This window comes from Coregonus clupeaformis, chromosome 27, assembly GCF_020615455.1.
Source record: "Coregonus clupeaformis isolate EN_2021a chromosome 27, ASM2061545v1, whole genome shotgun sequence".
NCBI classification, from domain to species: domain Eukaryota; kingdom Metazoa; phylum Chordata; class Actinopteri; order Salmoniformes; family Salmonidae; genus Coregonus; species Coregonus clupeaformis.
Genome location: NC_059218.1, coordinates 39,307,323 through 39,330,599, shown reverse-complemented (window position 1 = coordinate 39,330,599; position 23,277 = coordinate 39,307,323). Strand labels below are relative to the sequence as shown.

General features: G+C 42.6%; 1 protein-coding gene across 1 annotated transcript; it reads left to right on the top strand.

Annotated features, from left to right (window-relative positions):
* Nucleotides 1–12,931: 12,931 nt before the first annotated feature.
* Nucleotides 12,932–17,587, top strand: slc22a6l (solute carrier family 22 member 6, like). Its single transcript, XM_041851547.2, has 11 exons — nucleotides 12,932–13,534; nucleotides 13,694–14,303; nucleotides 14,453–14,556; nucleotides 14,827–14,981; nucleotides 15,114–15,282; nucleotides 15,374–15,497; nucleotides 15,578–15,693; nucleotides 15,797–16,011; nucleotides 16,108–16,216; nucleotides 16,442–16,645; nucleotides 16,755–17,587. The coding sequence occupies exons 2-11, from the start codon at nucleotides 13,884–13,886 to the stop codon at nucleotides 16,846–16,848; spliced, it is 1,710 nt and encodes a 569-aa protein (XP_041707481.1). The 5' UTR covers nucleotides 12,932–13,534; nucleotides 13,694–13,883; the 3' UTR covers nucleotides 16,849–17,587.
* The last annotated feature ends 5,690 nt before the right edge of the window (nucleotides 17,588–23,277 follow it).

The following is a 23,277-nucleotide window of genomic DNA, read 5'->3' as shown; positions in this document are numbered from 1 at the left end:
GGCACCCGGCCCGCCACAAGGAGTCGCTAGAGCGCAATGGGACAAGGAAATCCCGGCCGGCCTAACCCTCCCCCAACCCGGACGACGCTGGGCCAAATGTGTGCCGCCTCATAGGTCTCCAGGTTACGGCCGGCTGTGACACAGCCTGGGATCGAACCCGGGTCTGTAGTGACGCCTCGCCTTAGACCGCTGCGCCACTCGGGAGGCCCTCGCATCCAGGGTGTTAACCAAGCCCTGCTTGGGGTCACTTAGAAATGTCCTTGTTTTCGAAAGAAAAACAATTTTTTTGTCCATTAAAATAACATCAAATTGATCAGAAATACAGTGTAGACATTGTTAATGTTATAAATGGCTATTGTAGCTGGAAACGGCTGATTTTTAATGGAATATCTACATAGGCGTACAGAGGCCCATTATCAGCAGCCATCAGTCCAGTGTTCCAATGGCACGTTGTGTTTGCTAATCCAAGTTTATCATTTTAAAAGGCTAATTGATCATTAGAAAACCCTTTTGCAATTATGTTAGCACAGCTGAAAACTGTTGTGCTGATTAAAGAACCAATAAAACTGGCCTTGTATCTAGTTGAGTATCTGGAGCATCAGCAATTGTGGGTTCGATTACAGGCTCAAAATGTCCAGAAACAAATAACTTTCTTCTGAAACTCGTCAGTCTATTCTTGTTCTGAGAAATGAAGGTAATTCCATGCGAGAAATTGCCAAGAAACTGAAGATCTCGTACAATGCTGTGTACTACTCCCTTCACAGAACAGCGCAAACTGGCTCTAACCAGAATAGAAAGAGGAGTGGGAGGCTCCAGTGCACAACTGAGCAAGAGGACAAATACATTAGAGTGTCTAGTTGAGAAACAGATGCCTCACAGGTCCTCAACTGGCAGCTTCATTAAATAGTACCCGTAAAACACCAGTCTCAACGTCAACAGTGAAGAGGTGACTCCGGGATGCTGACCTTCTAGGCAGAGTTGCAAAGAAAAAGCCATATCTCAGACTGGCCAATAAAAAAGAAAAGATTAAGATGGGCAAAATAACACAGACACTGGACAGAGGAAGATTGGAAAAATGTGTTACGGACAGACGAATCGAAGTTTGAGGTGTTCGGATCACAAAGAAGAACATTTGTGAGACGCAGACCAAATGAAAAGATGCTGGAGGAGTGCTTGATGCCATCTGTCAAGCATGGTGGAGGCAATGTGATGGTCTGGGGGTGCTTTGGTGGTGGTAAAGTGGGAGAATTGTACAGGGTAAAAGGGATCTTGAAGAAGGAAGGCTATCACTCCATTTTGCAACGCCATGCCATACCCTGTGTACAGCGCTTGATTGGAGCCAATTTCCTCCTACAACAGGACAATGATCCAAAGCACAGCTCCAAACTATGCAATAACTATTTAGGGAAGAAGCAGTCAGCTGGTATTCTGTCTATAATGGAGTGGCCAGCACAGTCACCGGATCTCAACTCTATTGAGCTGTTGTGGGAGCAGCTTGACCGTATGGTACGTAAGAAGTGCCCATCAAGCCAATCCAATTTGTGGGAGGTGCTTCAGGAAGCATGGGGTGAAATCTCTTCACATTACCTCAACAAATTGACAACTAGAATGCCAAAGGTCTGCAAGGCTGTAATTGATACAAATGGAGGATTCTTTAACGAAAGCAAAGTTTGAAGGACACAATTCATATTTCTATTAAAAATCATTATTTATAACCTTGCCAATGACTACATTTCCTATTCATTTTGCTATATATCCTATTCAAACTCATTTTATGTATGTTTTCATGGAAAACAAGGACATTTCTAAGTGACCCCAAATTTTTGAACGGTAGTGTACCTGTATGTTCAATGATGCCATGTAGGCCTATATAGCATTTGTAAAGTCATCATCATCTATAGTTTCAGTTCAACACAGAACTCAACTAAAAATAGAAAATACAATAGGCAGAGACAAATGTTATGATATTTAGGGAGAATATGTATCGCTGAAGCGTTACAAATTGTGCAATTGAAATGTAAAGGTAATTTCCGATTGATCCGACATATGCTGTGTTTACCGTGAATGCAGTCTCCGCTAAAGCAGGAACATAGCCTTTAAATTTCAATCACGCTGTAATGCTGAACTTCAGCGATACAGATTGAATCGAGCCCTTATATGATATCAAATATGATGGATATACTGAGAAGATACATATCTCTCCACCCTAACAATGGCAGTCGTTGTCCACAAAGCGGCACAGGGGGCTGTTTAGCTCCCGCCTATCCTTTCTTTGGATTGGTGGATACATCTCATTATTGTAATCTTTTTTTGAATATTCGATGAGGGTTGTTGACATTAACTGCCGGTATTTAACTGCCGGTATTTTCTCTCAAAGTTGCCGGGATGTCACATGTCCTACTTATATCAGTACACTCGTAACAACTTAAGCATTACAAAACTTCTATTAGATTAAATAAAACTCAAGTAGCAAATAAACCATTAATTTTGTTGTTGACCAAATTTGACACTCTCTCATTGACCTCCATACAAAAACTCCAAGCTTGGTGGGCGAAACACCTGCTGGATGGAGACATATTTTCTGCTGAATTGGGCCTCTCTCTGCCTCTCTGATGATATTGAATTGTGTTTGGTTGTGAACGCAACAAAATATCAACATTTGGGCGAATGACTTAGTCTGGCTTTAATTCAATTTTGTCTACAAATTAATCATTTATATGTTGGATTCACGTCTCCATCTCAACCAAACATCAAAGTTAAAGAATATAACTAAATCAAATCAGACTTTATTTAAAGTACATTTAAAGTTTGATTTGATGTAGTCCTATTCTTTATCTTTGATTTCTGGGTGAGATGGAGACGTGAATCCAACATATCAATTATTAATTTGTAGACAAACTGGAATTACAGCCAGACTAAGTCAGTGGCACAGATGGAACTATCCAAGCATAAGAAAAATATCCTTCAAATGTTTATATTTGGTTGCGTTGACAACAAAACACAATTCAATATCACTTTTGAAATACAATAAATAACCTATTAACTTACAACAAGTTAACAAATTATACTGTATGTTGGATTCACGTTGCCAACTCAACCAAAAATAAAAGTTAAAGAACGGGATTAAGCCAGTGGCTCAGATGGAACTATCTAAGCAGTAGATACATCTCTGTTAAATGTTGATATTTGGTTGTGTTGTCAACCAAATCATACAAACTAATGTAACATTCAACCTTAAAATGAGTAACACATCCATGGCCACATGTTGAGGTTACTGTAACTATACATTTCTTCTTATGTAATCATATAAAGCATGCATGTACAAGATAGCATGCATAGGTCATTGCAGGTCTGTTGAGATCTTCACAATTGATGTAATAATCTGTGCAAAATCTTGAACAGCATTGATCAATTGCACCAGGTACTTTTAATGTAATCAACTGCAATCCAGGTCATTTGGTTCTGCTATTAGATGAAGACCAGTGATAACACATTAATATGTTGTATAAATAAACGAAATATCTGACATTGTATTCCCCTTTAAACGTTGCTGTGCTTTTAAATGGTTAAAAGCATAGTGATAACACATTGGAAATTCAACTAACTTTTGGCTGTCTTTTTGAGTGGGTGAATAAGAAACCCTGTAAACAGAGCTGCAACAAATTGCAAATGGACTCCAAATTATTTTGTGCCACTTTTGCCCTGAGAACAGCCTCAACTCGTCGGGGCATGGACTCTACAAGGTGTTGAAAGCGTTCCACAGGGATGCTGACCCATTTTGACTCCAATGCTTCCCACTGTTGTGTCAAGTTGGCAATGTCCTTTGGGGGGTGGACCATTCTTGATACACACAGGAAACTGTTGAGTGTGAAAAACCCAGCAGCGTTACAGTTCTTGACACAAACCGGTGCGCCTGACACCTACTACCATACCCCGTTCATAGGCACTTACATCTTTTGTGTTGCCCATTCACCCTCTGAATGGCACACACACACAATTCATGTCTCAATCATCTCAATGCTTAAAAATCCTTCTTTAACCTGTCTCCTCTCCTTCAGCTACGCTGGTTGAAGTGGATTTAACAAGTGACATCAATAAGGGATCATAGCTTTCACCTGGATTCAACTGGTCAGTCTGTCATGGAAAGAGCAGGTGTATACTCAGTGTATTTATAAAGGCAGGCTTTTTTAAACATGCACACATACAGTAACATACACATATACCAGTTCACCTCACGTTCACACACTGTGTTTGCAACTCAACACTGAAACGCATTGGAATCTCTTGTGACTATAGGATCCAAGCTGTTATCAGTATTTCTGCCAGAGATAGGTAAAGCATTAAACGACATGAGGACGTAATGAGTCACTAGTTACTCCAGATCATTAGTATACTGAAACTGGGATGCATTTACAGAAATACTAGACAGTCCTCTCCATGACACATCTACATGCCCTGCTTCAACTGTTGATTACGAGACAAATGTATATTCACCGAATGTACTTTATAAACAGTTGCTGTTGACTTTATAAACAGTTGTCACATTGACGTTCCCAGGAAATGAGAGAAAAGTTTAGCCTTCTTAAGGTGTCGATGACTATTCGCACCACCTGTACAAACACACTGTCACGGTTTACTTAGCCAGAACCCAGAAGCAGACCAGGACAAGGTACGTTGAGACAAAGGTGAGTGTTTATTAATAGATTCCGAGTGAGGCTGAATAATCCAGGGAACAGAGCGGGTGGCGTGGATGGGTTGTTGAGGGTGCAGTGGTTGGTCCGGTACTGGCTCGGCAGCCGCCGACCATCAGGCAGAGGTTGGGTGAAGGTTCCGGGTGAGAGACTGCAGACAGAACAAAACGGAGGTCAGTACACAGCAAGTCAAAAAGGTGCAAAACAACAAAACTAACACTAATGGCTCAGAGACTGATACGCTGACAAACATACTGTTCATGGCTAACGATCCGGCAGGAACTGGATGTTGGGCCAGAGCCTAAGAAGGGTGATGATCAGGACCAGGTGTGCAGATTGCTGATGGGATGCAGGTGCGGAAAACAAGAGCGCTCCCGGAGCGTTCCCGAACCCTCGGGAAACTGGAGATTACGAACAGGAACACTAGTCACCAGACAGGACCCGACTCAGACAGCCGGGATCGTTACAGTCCCCCCTCCGACGAACGCCACCGGGCGGACTCCCGGAGCGCCAGGATGGAGGCGGTAGAAGTCACTGATGAGGTCCGGCATCTAGGACCTGTCGCCGCGGAATCCAACTCCTCTCCTCAGGGCCATACCCTCCCAGTCCACGAGATACTGGAAACCCCGGCCCCGCCCGTCTGGAATCCATGATGCGACGCACCGTGTGGCAGGACCACCTCCGATCATCCGAGGAGGAGGAGGAGGAGGCGGAGGAGGCAACAGAGGACTGAGGAAGACAGGCTTGAGGCAGGAGACATGAAAGGTGGGATGGACTCTGAGCGTCCTCGGTAGTTTGAGTCGAACTGCCACTGGATTGATCACCTTCTCCACCACAAACGGACCAATGAACTTCGGTAACAACTTCCTAGACTCAGTCCGTAACGGAAGATCCCGTGTGGCCAACCAAACCCTATCTCCGATGGTATAGGTGGGAGCGGGGATCCGGCGACGATTCGCCTGGAGCTGATACCGGTCCGAAACTCTAAGGAGTGCCTTTCTGGCCCGATGCCGGATCGTTCTGTCACGGTTTACTTAGCCAGAACCCAGAAGCAGACCAGGACAAGGTACGTTGAGACAAAGGTGAGTGTTTATTAATAGATTCCGAGTGAGGCTGAATAATCCAGGGAACAGAGCGGGTGGCGTGGATGGGTTGTTGAGGGTGCAGTGGTTGGTCCGGTACTGGCTCGGCAGCCGCCGACCATCAGGCAGAGGTTGGGTGAAGGTTCCGGGTGAGAGACTGCAGACAGAACAAAACGGAGGTCAGTACACAGCAAGTCAAAAAGGTGCAAAACAACAAAACTAACACTAATGGCTCAGAGACTGATACGCTGACAAACATACTGTTCATGGCTAACGATCCGGCAGGAACTGGATGTTGGGCCAGAGCCTAAGAAGGGTGATGATCAGGACCAGGTGTGCAGATTGCTGATGGGATGCAGGTGCGGAAAACAAGAGCGCTCCCCGGAGCGTTCCCGAACCCTCGGGAAACTGGAGATTACGAACAGGAACACTAGTCACCAGACAGGACCCGACTCAGACAGCCGGGATCGTTACACACACAGCGCTTCGACAAACCTACAAGGTCAAACTCTCCCTCACTGAATTATAGGCTGTTTTAACAAAAACAACTAGAGTCGATGTCCATGCCCCCACTGAAATCTAATTAGCATAATTAAAAACTCCCCATCATCATCCATCTGTTTAAGCTAGAGATATACGTTTTTTTGCATGGGCTGTGTCTCAATCCACTGCATCCTCCAATGGCGGCCTTCCGCATATGTGGTGAAAGGTGGCTGAGTTACAGCGGTGTTTGTCAAACCGTGAGACATCCCGAAAATCGGTCTTCTCATGAAAACGTCTGTAGCGTCCAAATGGTTTGGCCTACAAACTAATATGACCCCTCTATGGAAAGGTAAGACTCTCACAAACACGTACATGTCGCTCTAGGACGCTCTAAAACTAGTCTGAAGGTAGCCCGGTACTAGTTTAAAAAATGAATGGAAGTATATATGGAAATAGTTTAGTGTAAAAAAAAAAGGGTTAAATATGGGTATTAAAAATAATAACAATAATTTCCTGATCTTTCTTATCTCTCAGATATAGGACAGACACTTTAAAATAAACGTCCTTTTGATGAATTCTTGGACTATCTGTTTTTCCCATGAATTAATCAGGTATTCAATGCGTTTCTATGGGCTAATAGCAGTAAGCCCAAATGTTTCATCAAATCATTTTTTTATATATTTTTTTGATACCTAAAAGGGGTCACATGGCTAAATTACCATATTAAAACAATTTCATATGTTAGTTTAGTAAAAGCCGTATCTTTTTACTCAGTGTGTCTCTGCACAGCTCGGGCTCAACTGGTCTGGAATTGTCTGGTGGCACCGTGCAACTAGAGAGCCATTCATTCTGACAACTCATGCTGTTTCTTATTGGAGCAGAGCAGATTCCTCCAAACCAATTGCCACTGTGGTAGATATCTGTAACTTGACTAGCCATGTTTCTTACTTATAGACATATACATGCATGGATAGCTAAGGAAAATACTACTTCCAGAGAATAACTAATAATACTTTAATATCTACTGTATAGCTGTATGTCTTTCACCCTGTCCTCTGGCTCACTCTCTCAGGTCAAATGCCTAGACGACCCCCCTCTGTTTCTCCCAATTCCTGTTAATATAATTTTTCATTACTTTGTTCCTTTGTCAGAACTGTCCCAAAGTATTGCTGACTCACGGTACCCTGTGTCCAAATGTTAAACGAGTTGAATAACTGGATGGGACAAGGTGAGTGGGGTTCTGGTCACTTATTGGCCACAGATTGTCTTATGGAACACAAATTAGCACAAGAGAACACCATTCACACTCTACTAGTTGAATATTTCCAGACATCCTCTATATCAGGGATGAACAATTGGCAGCCCCTTTTGTAGGCCCCTCCAGTCCCGGTCTCAACTTACTGTGGTGCAATTTCAATTTCAAAATGTGTTTGTTATCGGCAGTTTTTATCTTGTTATGTCAGTGTCACGAATACGCAGGGAGTCAGGAAGCAGGTGCAGAAGGAGAGTTTAATAACAATGATGAAAGGCAAATGAACAAAACAGGAGGTGCGTACTGAACATGAAAGCAAACCAATACTGCCTGATGACTGAGGCTACTGAGGGCTAAATAAAGGGAAGGTAATAAAGGTGATGATGTGCGTAATAATGGGGAGTAGGTGTGTGTACTGATGGGGAGTAGGTGTGTGTAATGATGGGGAGCAGGTGTGTGTAATGATGGGGAGTAGGTGTGTGTAATGATGGGGAGTAAGTGTGTGTAATAATGGGGAGGAGGTGTGTGTAATGATGGGGAGCAGGTGTGTGTAATGATGGGGAGGAGGTGTGTGTAATGATGGGGAGCAGGTGTGTGTAATGATGGGGAGGAGGTGTGTGTAATGATGGGGAGCAGGTGTGTGTAATGATGGGGAGGAGGTGTGTGTAATGATGGGGACCAGGTGTGTGTAATGATGGGGAGCAGGTGTGTGTAATGATGGGGAGGAGGTGTGTGTAATGATGGGGAGCAGGTGTGTGTAATGATGGGGAACAGGTGTGTGTAATGATGGGGAGTAGGTGTGTGTAATGATGGGGAGCAGGTGTGTGTAATGATGGGGAGTAGGTGTGTGTAATGATGGGGAGCAGGTGTGTGTAATGATGGGGAGGAGGTGTGTGTAATGATGGGGAGTAGGTGTGTGTAATGATGGGGAACAGGTGTGTGTAATGATGGGGAGCAGGTGTGTGTACTGATGGGGAGGAGGTGTGTGTAATGATGGGGAACAGGTGTGTGTAATGATGGGGAGGAGGTGTGTGTAATGATGGGGAGCAGGTGTGTGTAATAATGGGGAGTAGGTGTGTGTAATGATGGGGAGGAGGTGTGTGTAATGATGGGGAGGAGGTGTGTGTAATGATGGGGAAGAGGTGTGTGTAATGATGGGGAACAGGTGTGTGTAATGATGGGGAGGAGGTGTGTGTAATGATGGGGAGGAGGTGTGTGTAATGATGGGGAACAGGTGTGTGTACTGATGGGGAGGAGGTGTGTGTAATAATGGGGAGTAGGTGTGTGTAATGATGGGGAGGAGGTGTGTGTAATGATGGGGAGCAGGTGTGTGTAATAATGGGGAGTAGGTGTGTGTAATGATGGGGAGGAGGTGTGTGTAATGATGGGGAGGAGGTGTGTGTAATGATGGGGAACAGGTGTGTGTAATGATGGGGAGGAGGTGTGTGTAATGATGGGGAGCAGGTGTGTGTAATAATGGGGAGTAGGTGTGTGTAATGATGGGGAGGAGGTGTGTGTAATGATGGGGAGGAGGTGTGTGTAATGATGGGGAACAGGTGTGTGTAATGATGGGGAACAGGTGTGTGTAATGATGGGGAGTAGGTGTGTGTAATGATGGGGAACAGGTGTGTGTAATGATGGGGAGGAGGTGTGTGTAATGATGGGGAACAGGTGTGTGTACTGATGGGGAGGAGGTGTGTGTAATGATGGGGAGGAGGTGTGTGTAATGATGGGGAGTAGGTGTGTGTAATGATGGGGAACAGGTGTGTGTAATGATGGGGAGGAGGTGTGTGTAATGGTGGGGAACAGGTGTGTGTACTGATGGGGAGGAGGTGTGTGTAATGATGGGGAGGTGGTGTGTGTAATGATGGGGAGGAGGTGTGTGTAATGATGGGGAGTAGGTGTGTGTAATAATGGGGAGTAGGTGTATGTAATGATGGGGAACAGGTGTGTGTAATGATGGGGAGGAGGTGTGTGTAATGATGGGGAACAGGTGTGTGTAATGATGGGGAGGAGGTGTGTGTAATGATGGGGAACAGGTGTGTGTACTGATGGGGAGTAGGTGTGTGTAATAATGGGGAGTAGGTGTGTGTAATGATGGGGAGGAGGTGTGTGTAATGATGGTTGCCAGGACCGGTGGTTAGTAGACTGGCGACGTCGAGCGCTGGAGAGGGGGAGCGGGTGTAGGCGTGACAGTCACAAAATTGTACGTAGGGCCCCCAAAAGCCAGACCCAGGAGCCACTGGGGCCACTCATGATAAATCCTGCTTTTTTTGTGGCCCCCACCCCCATCAAAATTGCCCATCCCTGGTCTTTATAATGTTGAGATGGTCTTGTGTCCGCCTTAACAATGGGAGTCATTGTAGTAAAAGTCGAAAGGCAGTTGGGAAGAGGCGAGATCAGGTGGGAACATTCTAGCCAATGAGAGGGCAGATACACGTGTGAACAATTGAACACAACTCCGATATATACTGAACAAAAATATAAACGCAACTTGCAGCAATTTGAACGAAATCAGTCAATTGAAATAAATTCATAAGGCCCTAATCTATGTATTTCACATGACTGGGCAGGGGTGCAACCATGGGTGGGCCTGGGAGGGCATAGGCCTATCCACTTAGCAGCCAGGCCCACCCACCAGCCAATCAGAATGAGTTTTTCCCCACAAAACAGCTTTATTACAGACAGTGGTCTTTTATTGTCACCAGCACAAGCTGCACCTGTGTAATGATCATGCTGTTAAATCAGATTATTGATATGCCACACCTGTCAAGTGGATGGATTATCTTGGCAAAGGAGAAACTCACTAATAGGGATTTAAACAAATGTGTGCACAACATTTGAGAGATAAGCTTTTTGTGGAACATATCTGGGATTTTTTTATTTAGTTCATGAAACATGGGACCAACACTTTACATGTTGCTTTTATAGTTTTGTTCAGTATAAACATTTTTGTTAAATTGCCGAGATGCCACGTGCATCCATTTATATCAGTACAGATTAAATAGAGCCCTCAGTCTTTGTTGTCCTTATGGATTTAGTGGGTGCAAGTGCATTGCAACAAACAGGCAGAATTTCGCTGGAAAGGTTAGCGCTGGATTAGCCCTGGATTTCTTAACACGCTACGATCAGGAGATTACACAGAGCGCTGAGCAAAAATAACCGTGGTTGCAACGAAAAGAACAGTGAAATAAACGACACCCTAGACCAGTGTTTCCCAACCCTGGTCCTCGAGTACCCCGCCCCAACAGTACACATTTTTATTGTAACCCTGGACAAGCACACCTGATTCAATTAGCTAACTAATCATCAAGCCCTCAATGAGTTGAATGAGGTGTGTTTGTCCAGGCTTAGAATGAAAATGTTGGGGGTACTTGAGGACTAGGGTTGGGAAACACTAGACCAGCTGTTCTGACTGTTGCAGGATCAAAGCAGCTTGATACTAGACAGAGGAAAATGGTAATTGACTGGAAATGTAGCCTATGTAAATTACGATGATTTAGTTAACACATTTAATTGCAAACATTACTTAGCCAAATTATGCCTACACTCTTCAGCGAAAATAACATGATTGAAGACCAACGTTTAGTTAATTACCACATTGTAAATGAAAGTGATATGGATTACAGCAACGTTTGATATACAATTTAAATATCATTATGATGACGCACTTTACATCTGTTTCTTTGGTTAAGATAGCAACTTCCAAATAATAAGAAATTACTTTCCCTACCACATTTCTTTCCAATTTAGACATTGTTGCTTCAATAAATCCTAATGGCCTAATTACTGTAGCCCTGTAAGTAATTATAAAGGATCACTATTGATTGTTATCACGTTGTTCTACAAATAAATAATCTCTTCCATCTACATAATATTGTAAATGTTACTCTTCACTACCAGCCTAACCACGAACAGCTCGTCACGCATGGACAATCACGCCAAGCTGTATGCTGTTTGTAGGCTATGTTGTTTTGTTTTTGAAAGTGATTTTTAAAAAAAAATACAATTTGTGCAACTTTAACTAACTTTTTTAGATTTAGTTTAAAATGTCAAATGTGTAAGAAATTGTGATATTTTATTAAGACAAGTAAAATCATTAATGGATTACGTAAATTGGAAACGAAAAATGTATCCTACACCATGATTTTCCCATTCATAAAATGCGTAGGGTAGGCTATTGCCACATTAGATTTGCCGTGGTAAACTATGAAATTAAATACTTTATTTCAGTTGTAAGGAATGCTTGTCAAATAGATAAATCGCCCTTAGTCTGCTAAAATAGCAGGATTCAATTGTTCTCATAACTACCAGAGGGCAAAATAGTCTTGAAAAAATTTGGCAGCAATCAGGACTAACACCTTTAGGGAGAGGTCAATCGGTGGCCAATAATGTTTGCAATGGACGAAGGAGCATAAAGATGACGGCCCCCATGTACTTACCACAAACGCCTCATTTGCCGTATTGTACATTGCTCTCCGTTACTCTTTTTATGTAATGCCATTAGCACAGTATACATGATCCCAATTCCAAGATGGCGGCAATTTGAAAAAAATAAAAAGTAGATTGTGCTGATTTATAGGCACATTGAACCATGTCACGCGCCGTAGTTTAAAAAGTCTGTGGATAGTGCTCAAACAAAGATGTAATATCTGAATTCCTCCATCTTTATGCACCTTTGCCATTGAGATCAGCTGTGTGGGTGACTTCAGCCCATATTGATGGTTTTAAAGGTCCAATGCAACCGTTTGTATCTCAATATCAAATCATTTCTGGGTAACAGTTAAGAACCTTACTGTCAATTTCAGTCGCATCTTGTGCCCAACACTTGTCTGTCCATCACGCATGTAAACAACTTGCTTGCCCACTCCATAGCAAGCTGCTCTAGAATCACCTTTATTTAACCAGGTAAGCCAGTTGAGAACAAGTTCTCATTTACAACTTCACTGATTGGTGAAGTAAATTAATGAGCTAAATCTGTCTGTTTTGCTGTTCAAACTGTTTCAGAACTTTATTTTGCTGGTCAGAACAGTAAAATGGAACAAAAAAAATGTGGTTCTGTTCAGAACAAAACTATTGGAAATTTATTTCAGGAACTCTCTTTGTTATTGGTCTATTAACTCATTTACCATCTGTTGTGTCACCAGACAGGCCAAAACTCCATCCCACCAAAACAGGACTTTGCTACTGTTATAACTGTGGAGTGAGTTATTTTACGCAACAGTTATTTGTCTTTGCGCTTATCTAATCTCTAATCTTTCTTGTCTCAGAATTATTACAAAATGTGTTCTCTTTGACCGACTGTCACCATGCAGCATGCCAGCATAAATGTTTCTAAAAAGTCAGTTATTTGCCAACCTTAATCCCCTCCCACAATCCCCAACACAGACATACACGCACACACACACACACTAACCCCTGTGCTCACACTAAAATATAACCAATCAAGACGTTGGGCCATCTGTATATACAAAAGAACACCAAGGAGTGTGTGCCTGTTTGTTCAGTATGATGGTGTTGACTCTCTCCAGTGGACTAGGGATTAATGCCACACAGCAAGGACTCTCCTTCTCCCTCAGCGGTCCATTGAAAGAGTAGTTAAGGCCTCGAGCGATTTAACTGAGCAGGTTATAATCCAGAAAGAGTCTATTTCCTCAGAAAAGCCACAGAAATTCCAGAGCAGATTAACTAACAAGGCATAGCAAAAGCATTGTTTCTTTTCCTGGTTAGATTTTTTGGCTGTTAAAGGGAACTTTTTGAATATAATGTAACATATTGAAGTGAATGGTCTGAATGGACTCTATGGAATCTTGGTCTCTCTCTGAAAATAACTCTTGCTGTGAAAGCTGTGTTTGTTCACAGTAGGATGCCTGCTAAAATCTGGACTTTTCTTCAACAAAGACAAGGCTGATGCATAACGGAATCTATTTAACAGCTTTTGTGACTCAAGTGAAGTATTTGATATATTTTGAAGTCAAACCTTTTAGATGTACTTTGTCCATATGTTCTATAATGGGAATGAACAGGTATGTTTACATCTCTGCATCCATTGGACATTCTTGTCTGAGTTATTATTTTTGCACATAATCTGATTATGAAAGAATAACAGTAAACATCACAATGAAAATGATTGCAAGTATTGCTATACTTCTTGCCATTAATGTGCTTCTGTACGTCTTTCACAGGTAGGCTACAAGTCTCATCAAGTGTAGTACAATATTTTAAAAACTTTTTTAGCTTGAGTGTTTGAGGAGTGTTTTTACTCGTTGGTATTTTTAGACGTGTTACAAAAGAAGTTGAAGAGGAGAATCACATTTCTTGCTACAGCAACTTCTCTTCTCAAGCAAACCCCACTTCTAGTTGTGTCACACAGCTATGGCCTTTGGTGACCTCCTAGAACAGGTGGGCAGCACAGGCCGCTTCCAGGTCCTGCATGTCACCTTGCTCTGTATGCCCATCCTTATGATGGCCAGTCACAATCTGCTGCAGAACTTTGTGGCCTCAGTGCCCCCCCACCACTGCAGTGCCCACAGGAACCTGTCCGTGTCTAAGCTGAGCCCGGAGCAGGCTCTGCTGCTCACCGTGCCCCAGGACATTAAGAACGGCAGGCCGGAGAGATGCCAGCGCTATGCTGCTCCCCAGTGGCAGCTCCTGGCAGAGAATGGGACCTACAGTCCAAAGGTGGAGAGAGACAGCAGTGATGATACTGATTACCTTCTAGATGCAGAGCTGCAGGGCTGTAACGATGGATGGGAGTACAGCATGACAGAGATGAGCTCCACAATTATCTCTGAGGTAACAATCATGGATAAGGTTTAAGTAGTAGTTTTACGTGCGTCCACACTAAAATTAGAAAGAGATCAACGACAATAATAATTGTAAATGTGTTTAAGAGTATGTTTTAAACTGTCAGTTAGATGTATTTTCTTTTTTTCTCTTGTCAGTGGAACTTGGTCTGTGATCTTCGCTCGTTGAAGCAGATGGGACAAACCATTTATATGGGAGGGGTGCTTGTGGGAGCTGTAATCTTTGGGGGACTGTCGGACAGGTACCACTGCTTTTCTTATTGAATAGATCCTCAGATCTCGATTGTCAGATAATTTCTGTCTTTCTGTGCCAGTTCTAAGGCCTGGTTTCTCTCTTTTATATTTTTGTTGGCTTAGCTCAGACAAGGCCATACCTCTTCTGCAAAGACAAGCCTGGAAAATACTGGAAGTCTGCAGCTGCAGCAGTTATTCAGATGCTACACATAGTACTCTTCAGGAGATTAATGGCAGACATCTCCTCTGTGCCACTCTCTCTCTCCGTTCTGTCTCAGATTTGGACGGCGTTTCCTGCTGCTGATCTCTAACCTGTTGATTGCAGTGGGAGGGACGTGTGCTGCCTTCTCCACCTCATTCTCCGTCTTCTGCCTCTTCCGCTTCATCACTGGCATGGCCATTTCTGGCCTGGGGCTCAACTCCTTCTCTCTCAGTACGTTACAGGAAGGGCTGGGTAGGCAGTGGGAACTGCAGCCTAAGGTGGGAAATGGTCAAGAAGAGAGAGGCTGAACCGATGGCCAACCCACCATGTAATTACTCTCTCCGTCTCTCTTTCTCTCTCTAGTTGTGGAGTGGATTCCCACAAGAGTGCGAACAGTGGTGGGTACAGGGACAGGCTACTGTTACACGATGGGTCAGCTGATCCTGGCAGTAGTGGCCTACTTCATTCGGGACTGGCGCTGGCTAACACTGGCTGTCTCCGTACCTTTCTACATCACCTTCCTCTACTCATGGTGAGACCCAAAGGATTGGAGCAGCTATGACACTTTACCCAGCAAGGCTATTTGATTATAACATGTTGTTTACCACATCTGACTTGTGCAGGTGGTTCCTGGAGTCTGCAAGATGGCTCGTCCTGAACAGAAATTCTGAGCAAGCGGTCAAAAATCTCAAAAGAGTGGCCCGAATCAATGGACGCCGTGAAGAGGGTGACAGAATCAATCTTGAAGTAAGGAACTGTGTGTTAGTGTGTGTTTATGTGTGCATGCACTTATGTGAATGTACTCAATACTGTCTCTGTGTGTCCAGATGCTGCAGGATTCCATGAAGAAGGAGATGTCCTGCTCACAGGGCTCCTACTCTGTAGTGGACCTGCTCCGCACGCCCACCATGAGGAACATCACCATCTGTCTCAGTGCTGTCTGGTCTGTCTCCTCTACTCTACTCTGCCTTTCACTACGACAAAGTGCTGCCAAAAAATCCATTCTAAATCAAATGATCATGACACCCACTTTGACATTCTTTAAGGTTCTCCACAAGCTTCGCCTACTATGGTCTATCTATGGATCTGCAGAAGTTTGGCGTGGACATCTACTTGATTCAAGTGATCTTCGGAGCGGTGGACATCCCTGCCAAAGTAGTGGTTACAGTGTCCATGAGTATATTTGGGCGACGTCCCTCACAGTGCGCTGCACTCATCCTGTCTGGAGTCACTGTTTTGATCAACATATTGGTGCCATACGGTGAGGGGTTTTGCCTGTGTTGCTTGAGGGAGTCATTGTGCTACCAGCACTCGTGTAATTTTATTGTTGTCTGTTGATGTTATCGCTTCCTTGCAGAAAAACAGACCGTGCGCACCACTCTAGCCGTGCTGGGTAAGGGTTGCCTGGCCGCGTCATTCAACTGCTGCTACCTCTACTCTGGAGAGCTGTACCCCACCGTCGTCCGGTAATCCCAACTCTACCAATGACACCCATCACCTACAGGATGCTTTAATTGACTATAGTATTCCAATACTGACTGTAAAACGTATGTTTTTTATCTAATCTTTTTACCTACTGTATATATTAGCATTAGGTAATATATGTGATGAAGATGAATGCATAGGCTAAATGTATTCTGTTCAGGTGTTTGATGATATTTGATAGTTGGGGATTCTCTTCTGTGCCCCAGGCAGAATGGCATGGGCTGGGTGTCCATGATGGCTCGTGTAGGAGCGATGGTGGCCCCCATGGTGCTGCTCCTTGGGGAGGCTGTCCCGTGGCTGCCTGGCTTCATCTATGGGATAGCCCCCATCTTAAGTGGGGTGGTCGCCATCTATCTGCCAGAAACACTTGGTTCACCACTACCCGACACTATCCAGGATGTGGATGAGAGGTAAGTCGAGACACCGTCTGAAGAGCAGTAGAATATTGAACGCTGAGCTAGAAGTAGCAAAGTGAGAACAACTCCCAACTGCAAACTAGCTTTATTTTCTTTCATTCAGAAGTTGCAAGAAAACAAGCCCCAATGCCTTGCCCAAGAAGGAGGAACTGGCCATGAATGATACCAATAATACCTTGTACAAGGAAGCTGCCTGAAGAATCACACTTATCAAATGCTACTGAACTTGCCTGTATAGTCTAAATAGATACTGCAGTTGCTTGCGCTACAGTTTTTTCACAAGGACTGTAAGGTAGCAATCAATATTGTAACTGGTCCACTGCTGTAGGAGAAAATGACCATGATTTGTTTTGATATGTAAGCGGACCAATATGGCAAATAGCATCAAATAGTCAGACAAGGCTATCCATGTTTGGATACACTGGCCTTTTCGGACATTAGAAGACTGATGAATTATGAGCTACGTAGCCTAATGAAATTACCTGTAGTGGTCTTTTTAATATTTAATATTTCAACAGTAAAACATTAATTAATGCTAGATTGTGAGTAAATAAATATATGCTTCAGTATATTGTGTATTTTAACTACAACTTTATTTGCATTTTTCTATGGGCCAGGCCTATATTTTTATGTTCTATACTAGTATATGTTGTATGTATTCATTAAAATAATGACAACCTTATCCTCACCTTCTATCAGTGGGAATGGTCTTATCCATGTGGCTATATTGTTTGTGACTGTGGCACAATTTCCTTTACAGTCCATGAAACTGGTCATCTTGACTGGGCATGGTATTTGTAGTTGGAATCTCTTTGTTTTGCTTAGGCCTACAGTTTATAAGGTAGAAAATAAAATGTCAGATGTCTCCATGTTTTCCCAGAAGATGGGGAGGGGAAAATGCAATCATATCACCTAAATAAAAGATGCGTCACATGGTTACTGTTTTAATTATCAGAAGAAGATTAGATAGATACCCTTACACAAAAATGTTTTAGGACATGATGCCCAGAAAGTGCAAAGTTGCATTGAACATGCTTTTTAAGTCCAGGACTCAAGTAGACTTATTTTGGTCAAAGAAAAAAATACAGATTAGAAATACTGTGAGGAAAATGTCCCTATGGTTCAGACTTTAAGCAAAGGGTATAGGATTGGATCAAGGTGAGATTGCACGTTAAAGTTTGTTTAAGTTTGGCAAAAAAAAATATGTCTCAAAGAGTGTTCTCACTGGCAATGAAAAGGGGAGTATCCAATTATGTATAAACCCTGGATTGCTGATTCTATGTATTGGCCAATGAGAGGCTTTGAAGCTACCGCTGTGGTGATACCGATGATTTGTTGCCACAGATGGTTTGTTTACATAGCAGGTTAGGATAATTAACGTGGCAGGTTAGGTGAATTAACGTGGCAGGTTAGGTGAATTAATGTGGCAGGTTAGGATAATTTATGTGGCAGGTTAGGATAATTAACGTGGCAGGTTAGGTGAATTAACGTGTCAGGTTAGGTGAATTAATGTGGCAGGTTAGGATCATTAACGTGGAAGGTGAGGATCATTAACGTGGCAGGTTAGGTGAATTAACGTGGCAGGTTAGGATAATTAACGTGGCAGGTTAGGATAATTAACGTGGCAGGTTAGGATAATTAACGTGGCAGGTTAGGTGAATTAACATGGCAGGTTAGGTGAATTAACATGGCAGGTTTGGATAATTGTGTCAGGTTAGGATAATTAACGTAGCAAGTTAGGTGAATTAACGTGGCAGGTTAGGTGAATTAACGTGGCAGGTTAAGTTAATTAACTTGTCAGGTTAGGTAAATTAACGTGGCAGGTTAGGTGAATTAACGTGGCAGGTTAGGTGAATTAACATGGCAGGTTAAGTGAATTAATGTGGCAGGTTAGGAGATTGAGGTTAAGGTTAGGAAAAAGGGTTAGGCTTAGCTACAATGCTACAGTTGTCAACAACTGTTGTCCCCGACGCGACCACTAGTCTTAGCTGTAGGCCTACTCCATCTAGCCACAACGGTAGAAATGTAAACAAACCATTTGTGGCGACAAATCATCAGCATCATAAGACCGGTCGGCTGTATTGGCACTCCTCAGAAAATAAGTCTTCCATAGACGGGTTGGTTGTTTAGCAACAAAACCGACGCATGGGCAACTATGTGGCAAAACAAACGGGGTTGGCTTAGACTGTTGGCTATATTTAGTCTCAAAATGTTTATTGAAAACATAAATACATTTGCACAATGAGCACTTGTTGTCTCTCAAATACATCGTTAAAGTTGTTGGTTAGCTAGCTAGCGGATTTCAGCCATATTAGCATAGTCATGACATCAGTCAAAACACCTCAAAACAAGACATGGCATTAATAATAACATACAACGAGCTGAAACGAGCGACCTACGATTCACGACATGGCAGCTTCTTGTCATCTTTGCTAGCTATCTGACCGTTCAGAATCATAACAACGCACGCCTTCTGGCCACATCGATGCATGTGCATCATTTTCATGACATTCTCATCCAACCCATCTATTGGAATTAATTAAATTATACTTATACTATTTTTGTTTGCTCACATAATGTAAGTTAAAAGTATGTATTAACGTGTCGGTAATAGAATAGACGTGGCAAAAACACATTTAGACATTTATAAATGCATTTCTATAGCTTCCAAAAACGGTGGGAGAGTGCCAAGATAGAGGCGCGGTGGCTTCAGAACAGCGCCCCCTGTTGGCCATATAGTGTATATTTAAATCATTGGGAGTATCAGGAGAAGAAGAAACGGTCACCATTTCGACCTGATGGAACACAGAACCAAACGCTGAACAAACACTTAAACCATTAGTTTAAGTTGTTTTATGTGATTGTATAGAATTTGTTGTTGCTGTTTTTATTATTGTTGCATCTATACTTAATCAAGTAAACTGCCATTATGGGTTGGGCGCTGATGGAAAGGAAGCACATGGAGGATGACGGTTTCTGGAGTGGAGTATGAGAGGTGGTTGGATGCGAGGACGATGGTGCCCGATGATGACAAAGATTATTCTGGCCCAGTGGCTGATCCATATGTTTTTTTTTACAGGGACAGTGCCCATTAATCAACATCAATATTACTGTAATGCAACATCCATGTAAATGTGCCGGGGTTAGCCAAGAGCTCATTTGCACCCATAGTCCCTGGGCAGGTAAGGGCAATTACACAGCCACAATGCAAATACTCACTCAAAACAATACAAAATACATTACATCCAATACAATATGATTATAACAACAACCTATTCATAATAAAAACAGTCATCAGCTGTTGTCGTACATATGAGGAGCCACAGATAACTAATGTGTACAGGTTTGGATAGATCTGAGCCAGGATTTCAATTTAAAAGTGCAATAATCAGTGTAGTTTCACAAATCCATGGGCGGTGTATTCCAGTATATTGTAGCTCTTACTGAGAGGGCTAATTGTCCGAGTTTACTGTGTTGGAAAGGGACAACGCAGTCCCCTGTAGTTACTGCCCTTGTTATCCTGGAGGTGCTTTCCTTGAGCATGACATGCTGGCATAGGGGTGGAGGGGCAAGGCCATGCAGGATCTTAAAGACAAGGCTGCATCTACATACTGCTTAAAGCTATCCAGACTGAATAAATTGTGTTTGTGAATGATGTGACAATGGTGGTAACTGTTTAGTTTGTTATAAAAAATAAACAATTTGTCCGTGCTACAGACTGCTCTATCGGCCCGCTAATACAGGACTAGTAAAGGTCCAGTGCACTACTTTTGTGAAAAATCATTTAATTGTTTTTTTATTAGTATTAATCTTTTTTTTAAATGATTTTTGAGGGGGTGCTACCCTCAGCAGCCCTACTTCCCGCGGCTATGGCTGTAGTCGCTGCCAAAGGTGATTCGAACATGTATTGACTCAGGGGGTTGAATACTTATCTAATCAAGATATATTAGTGTTTTATTTTACATTGTTATTCTTATTAAATTTTTTACTATGACATTAGAGTATTTTGTGTAGATCGTTGACAAAAAATGACAATTATATACATTTTAATCCCACTTTGTAACAACAAAATGTGGAAAAAGTCAAGGGTTGTAAATACTTTCTGAAGGCACTGTATGTCCAGTTTAGATTGAATGCACTCCAGTAAATAGCAAAATGCTGTTTCGGTTGAATAGTTGGTTATGAATCCAAATGACATTTGATGTATGGAGTTGCCCTGGTCAGCTGATCAGCCACCCATCTTTCAGCTACTTTTGATAGCACTGAAAGGATGCTTATAGATCAGTAATTTTCCACCAGTGTTGGTTCACCAGCTTTTAAAATAGGCATCACCACAGCAGACTTGGGAAGATCCCAAATATTATTTGATGGACAGATTAACCAGATGTACAATAGGGGCAGTCAAATAATATTTGTGTCTTCAGGAATCGTGTCTAGACAAAAACATACATATTTTGTTCTAGAGTTCCTGAAGAAGCTGATAATACTGTCCACTTCTGATGCTAACATTTAGGGAATTCTGAATATTGTATGTTATTATCCATGGGGGTGAGAGCTGTGGTCTTGGTTGATAATCTTTGAGCCAGTTCTCTGACAGTCTACAAATACATTGTTAAAAGTGGTGGATATCAAATTACAGTCTTGAGTTATAATCACATTCACTTTTAATTCAGGATGCTTTTTGGACCTTTCAGCTCCTCTCCCTGTTAGTTTGTTGAGGTTTTCCCAGTTTTCCTTTGCCATTTCCTTTTGCTTCATTGATCACTCTGAGGAAGAACTCTGCTTTTTAAAAAAAAAATTCTTTACCACCTTGTTTCCCAGTGATGTAAATACACGTCTGTCATCATTCTGACCAGACTTCAGTGCTTTTTTCAAGGCAAGATCCCATTCTCTCATCCGTCGCAAGAGGTCCTTGTTGAGTCATGGTAGAGGTTTTAAGTCTTGGCTTACGTTGGAATTTCCTGGTAAAATAGGTATTCACTTTGCCTTTATCTGACATAAATGTTCTGTATCCAGACTCTGGGTCTTCATTGCATACCAGATTAGACCAGTCAATTTGACTTATAGCTGCATCTTAGTTACTCTGTTCACTTTTCGGGATTCTTTGATCATACAGTTCATTGATATGGTTCTTTAAAAAATCAAATCAAATCAAATTTTATTTGCACTTGCACCGAATACAACAGGTGTAGACATTACAGTGAAATGCTTACTTACAAGCCCTTAACCAACAATGCAGTTTTTAAGAAAATAAAAATGTTAAGTAAAAAATTGATAAGTAACAAATATTTTAAAGAGCAAATAATTAAAGAGCAGCAGTCAAATAAAATAACAGTAGGGAGGCTATATACAGGGGGTACCGGTACAGAGTCAATGTGCGGGGGCACCGGTTAGTTGAGGTAATTGAGGTAATATGTACATGTGGGTAGAGTTAAAGTGACTATGCATAAATAATAAACAGAGTAGCAGCAGCGTAAAAGAGGGGGTTGGGGTTAGTCTGGGTAGCCATGATTAGCTGTTCAGGAGTCTTATGGCTTGGTGGTAAAAGCTGTTAAGAAGCCTTTTGGACCTAGACTTGGCGCTCCGGTACCGCTTGCCGTGCGGTAGCAGAGAGAACAGTCTATGACTAGAGTGGCTGGAGTCTTTGATAATTTTTAGGGCCTTCCTCTGACACCGCCTGGTATAGAGGTCCTGGATTGCAGGAAGCTTGGCCCCAGTGATGTACTGGGCTGTACGCACTACCCTCTGTAGTGCCTTGCGGTCGGAGGCCGATCAGTTGCCATACCAGGCGGTGATGCAACCAGTCAGGATGCTCTCGATGGTGCAGCTGTATAACTTTTTGAGGATCTGAGGACCCAAGCCAAATCTTTTCAGTCTCCTGAGGGGGAATAGGCTTTGTCGTGCCCTCTTCACGACTGTGTTGGTGTATTTGGACCATGATAGTTTGTTGGTGATGTGGACACCAAGGAACTTGAAGCTCTCAACCTGTTCCACTACAGCCCCGTCGATGAGAATGGGGGCATGGGGTGGCGTCCAATTTATTTTCTAATTATTGAACATTGGCTAATAGGATTGATGGAAGAGGCAGTTTACTCGCTCGCCGTCGGATCCTTACAAAGCACCACGATATCTCCGTCTCTTTCTCATGCGAATGACGGGGATTTGGGCCTTGTTGGGTGTCTGTAGGATATCCTTCGCATCCAACTCGTTGAAGAAAAACAGTCCAATACGAGGTGAGTAATCGCTGTCCTGATATCCAGAAGCTCTTTTTGGTCATAAGAGACGGTGGCAGAAACATTATGTAAAGAATAAATTACAAATAACGCAAAAAAACACACATAATAGTACAGTTGGTTAGAGGGCTGTAAAACGGCAGCCATCTTCTCTGGCGCCAAATCTCTTTCTAGTGAGTTTTCTAACCACTAATGTAGCATTGTGGTCAGATATTCCAGTTAGTAAGTTAAGGGACCTAGTTATTTGCTCAGGTCTGTTAGTGAACACCAGATCAATTTGAGTCTGGGATGTCTGTTACTCTGTTTGGCCCTTGTATTATTTGAGTCAGGTTGAAATGGTCTGTGATCTGTGACTTTTTTCCTGGAAGTTTTATTTTCCAGCTTATATTGAAA

Bases quoted from the DNA above. Each gene is read 5' to 3' on its own strand.
- slc22a6l (XM_041851547.2), top strand. From the start codon at position 13,884: ATGGCCTTTGGTGACCTCCTAGAACAGGTGGGCAGCACAGGCCGCTTC. The intron at 15,283-15,373 runs GTGAGACCCAAA...TGACTTGTGCAG, and splicing joins ATCACCTTCCTCTACTCATG to GTGGTTCCTGGAGTCTGCAA. The intron at 16,012-16,107 runs GTGAGGGGTTTT...GCTTCCTTGCAG, and splicing joins CAACATATTGGTGCCATACG to AAAAACAGACCGTGCGCACC.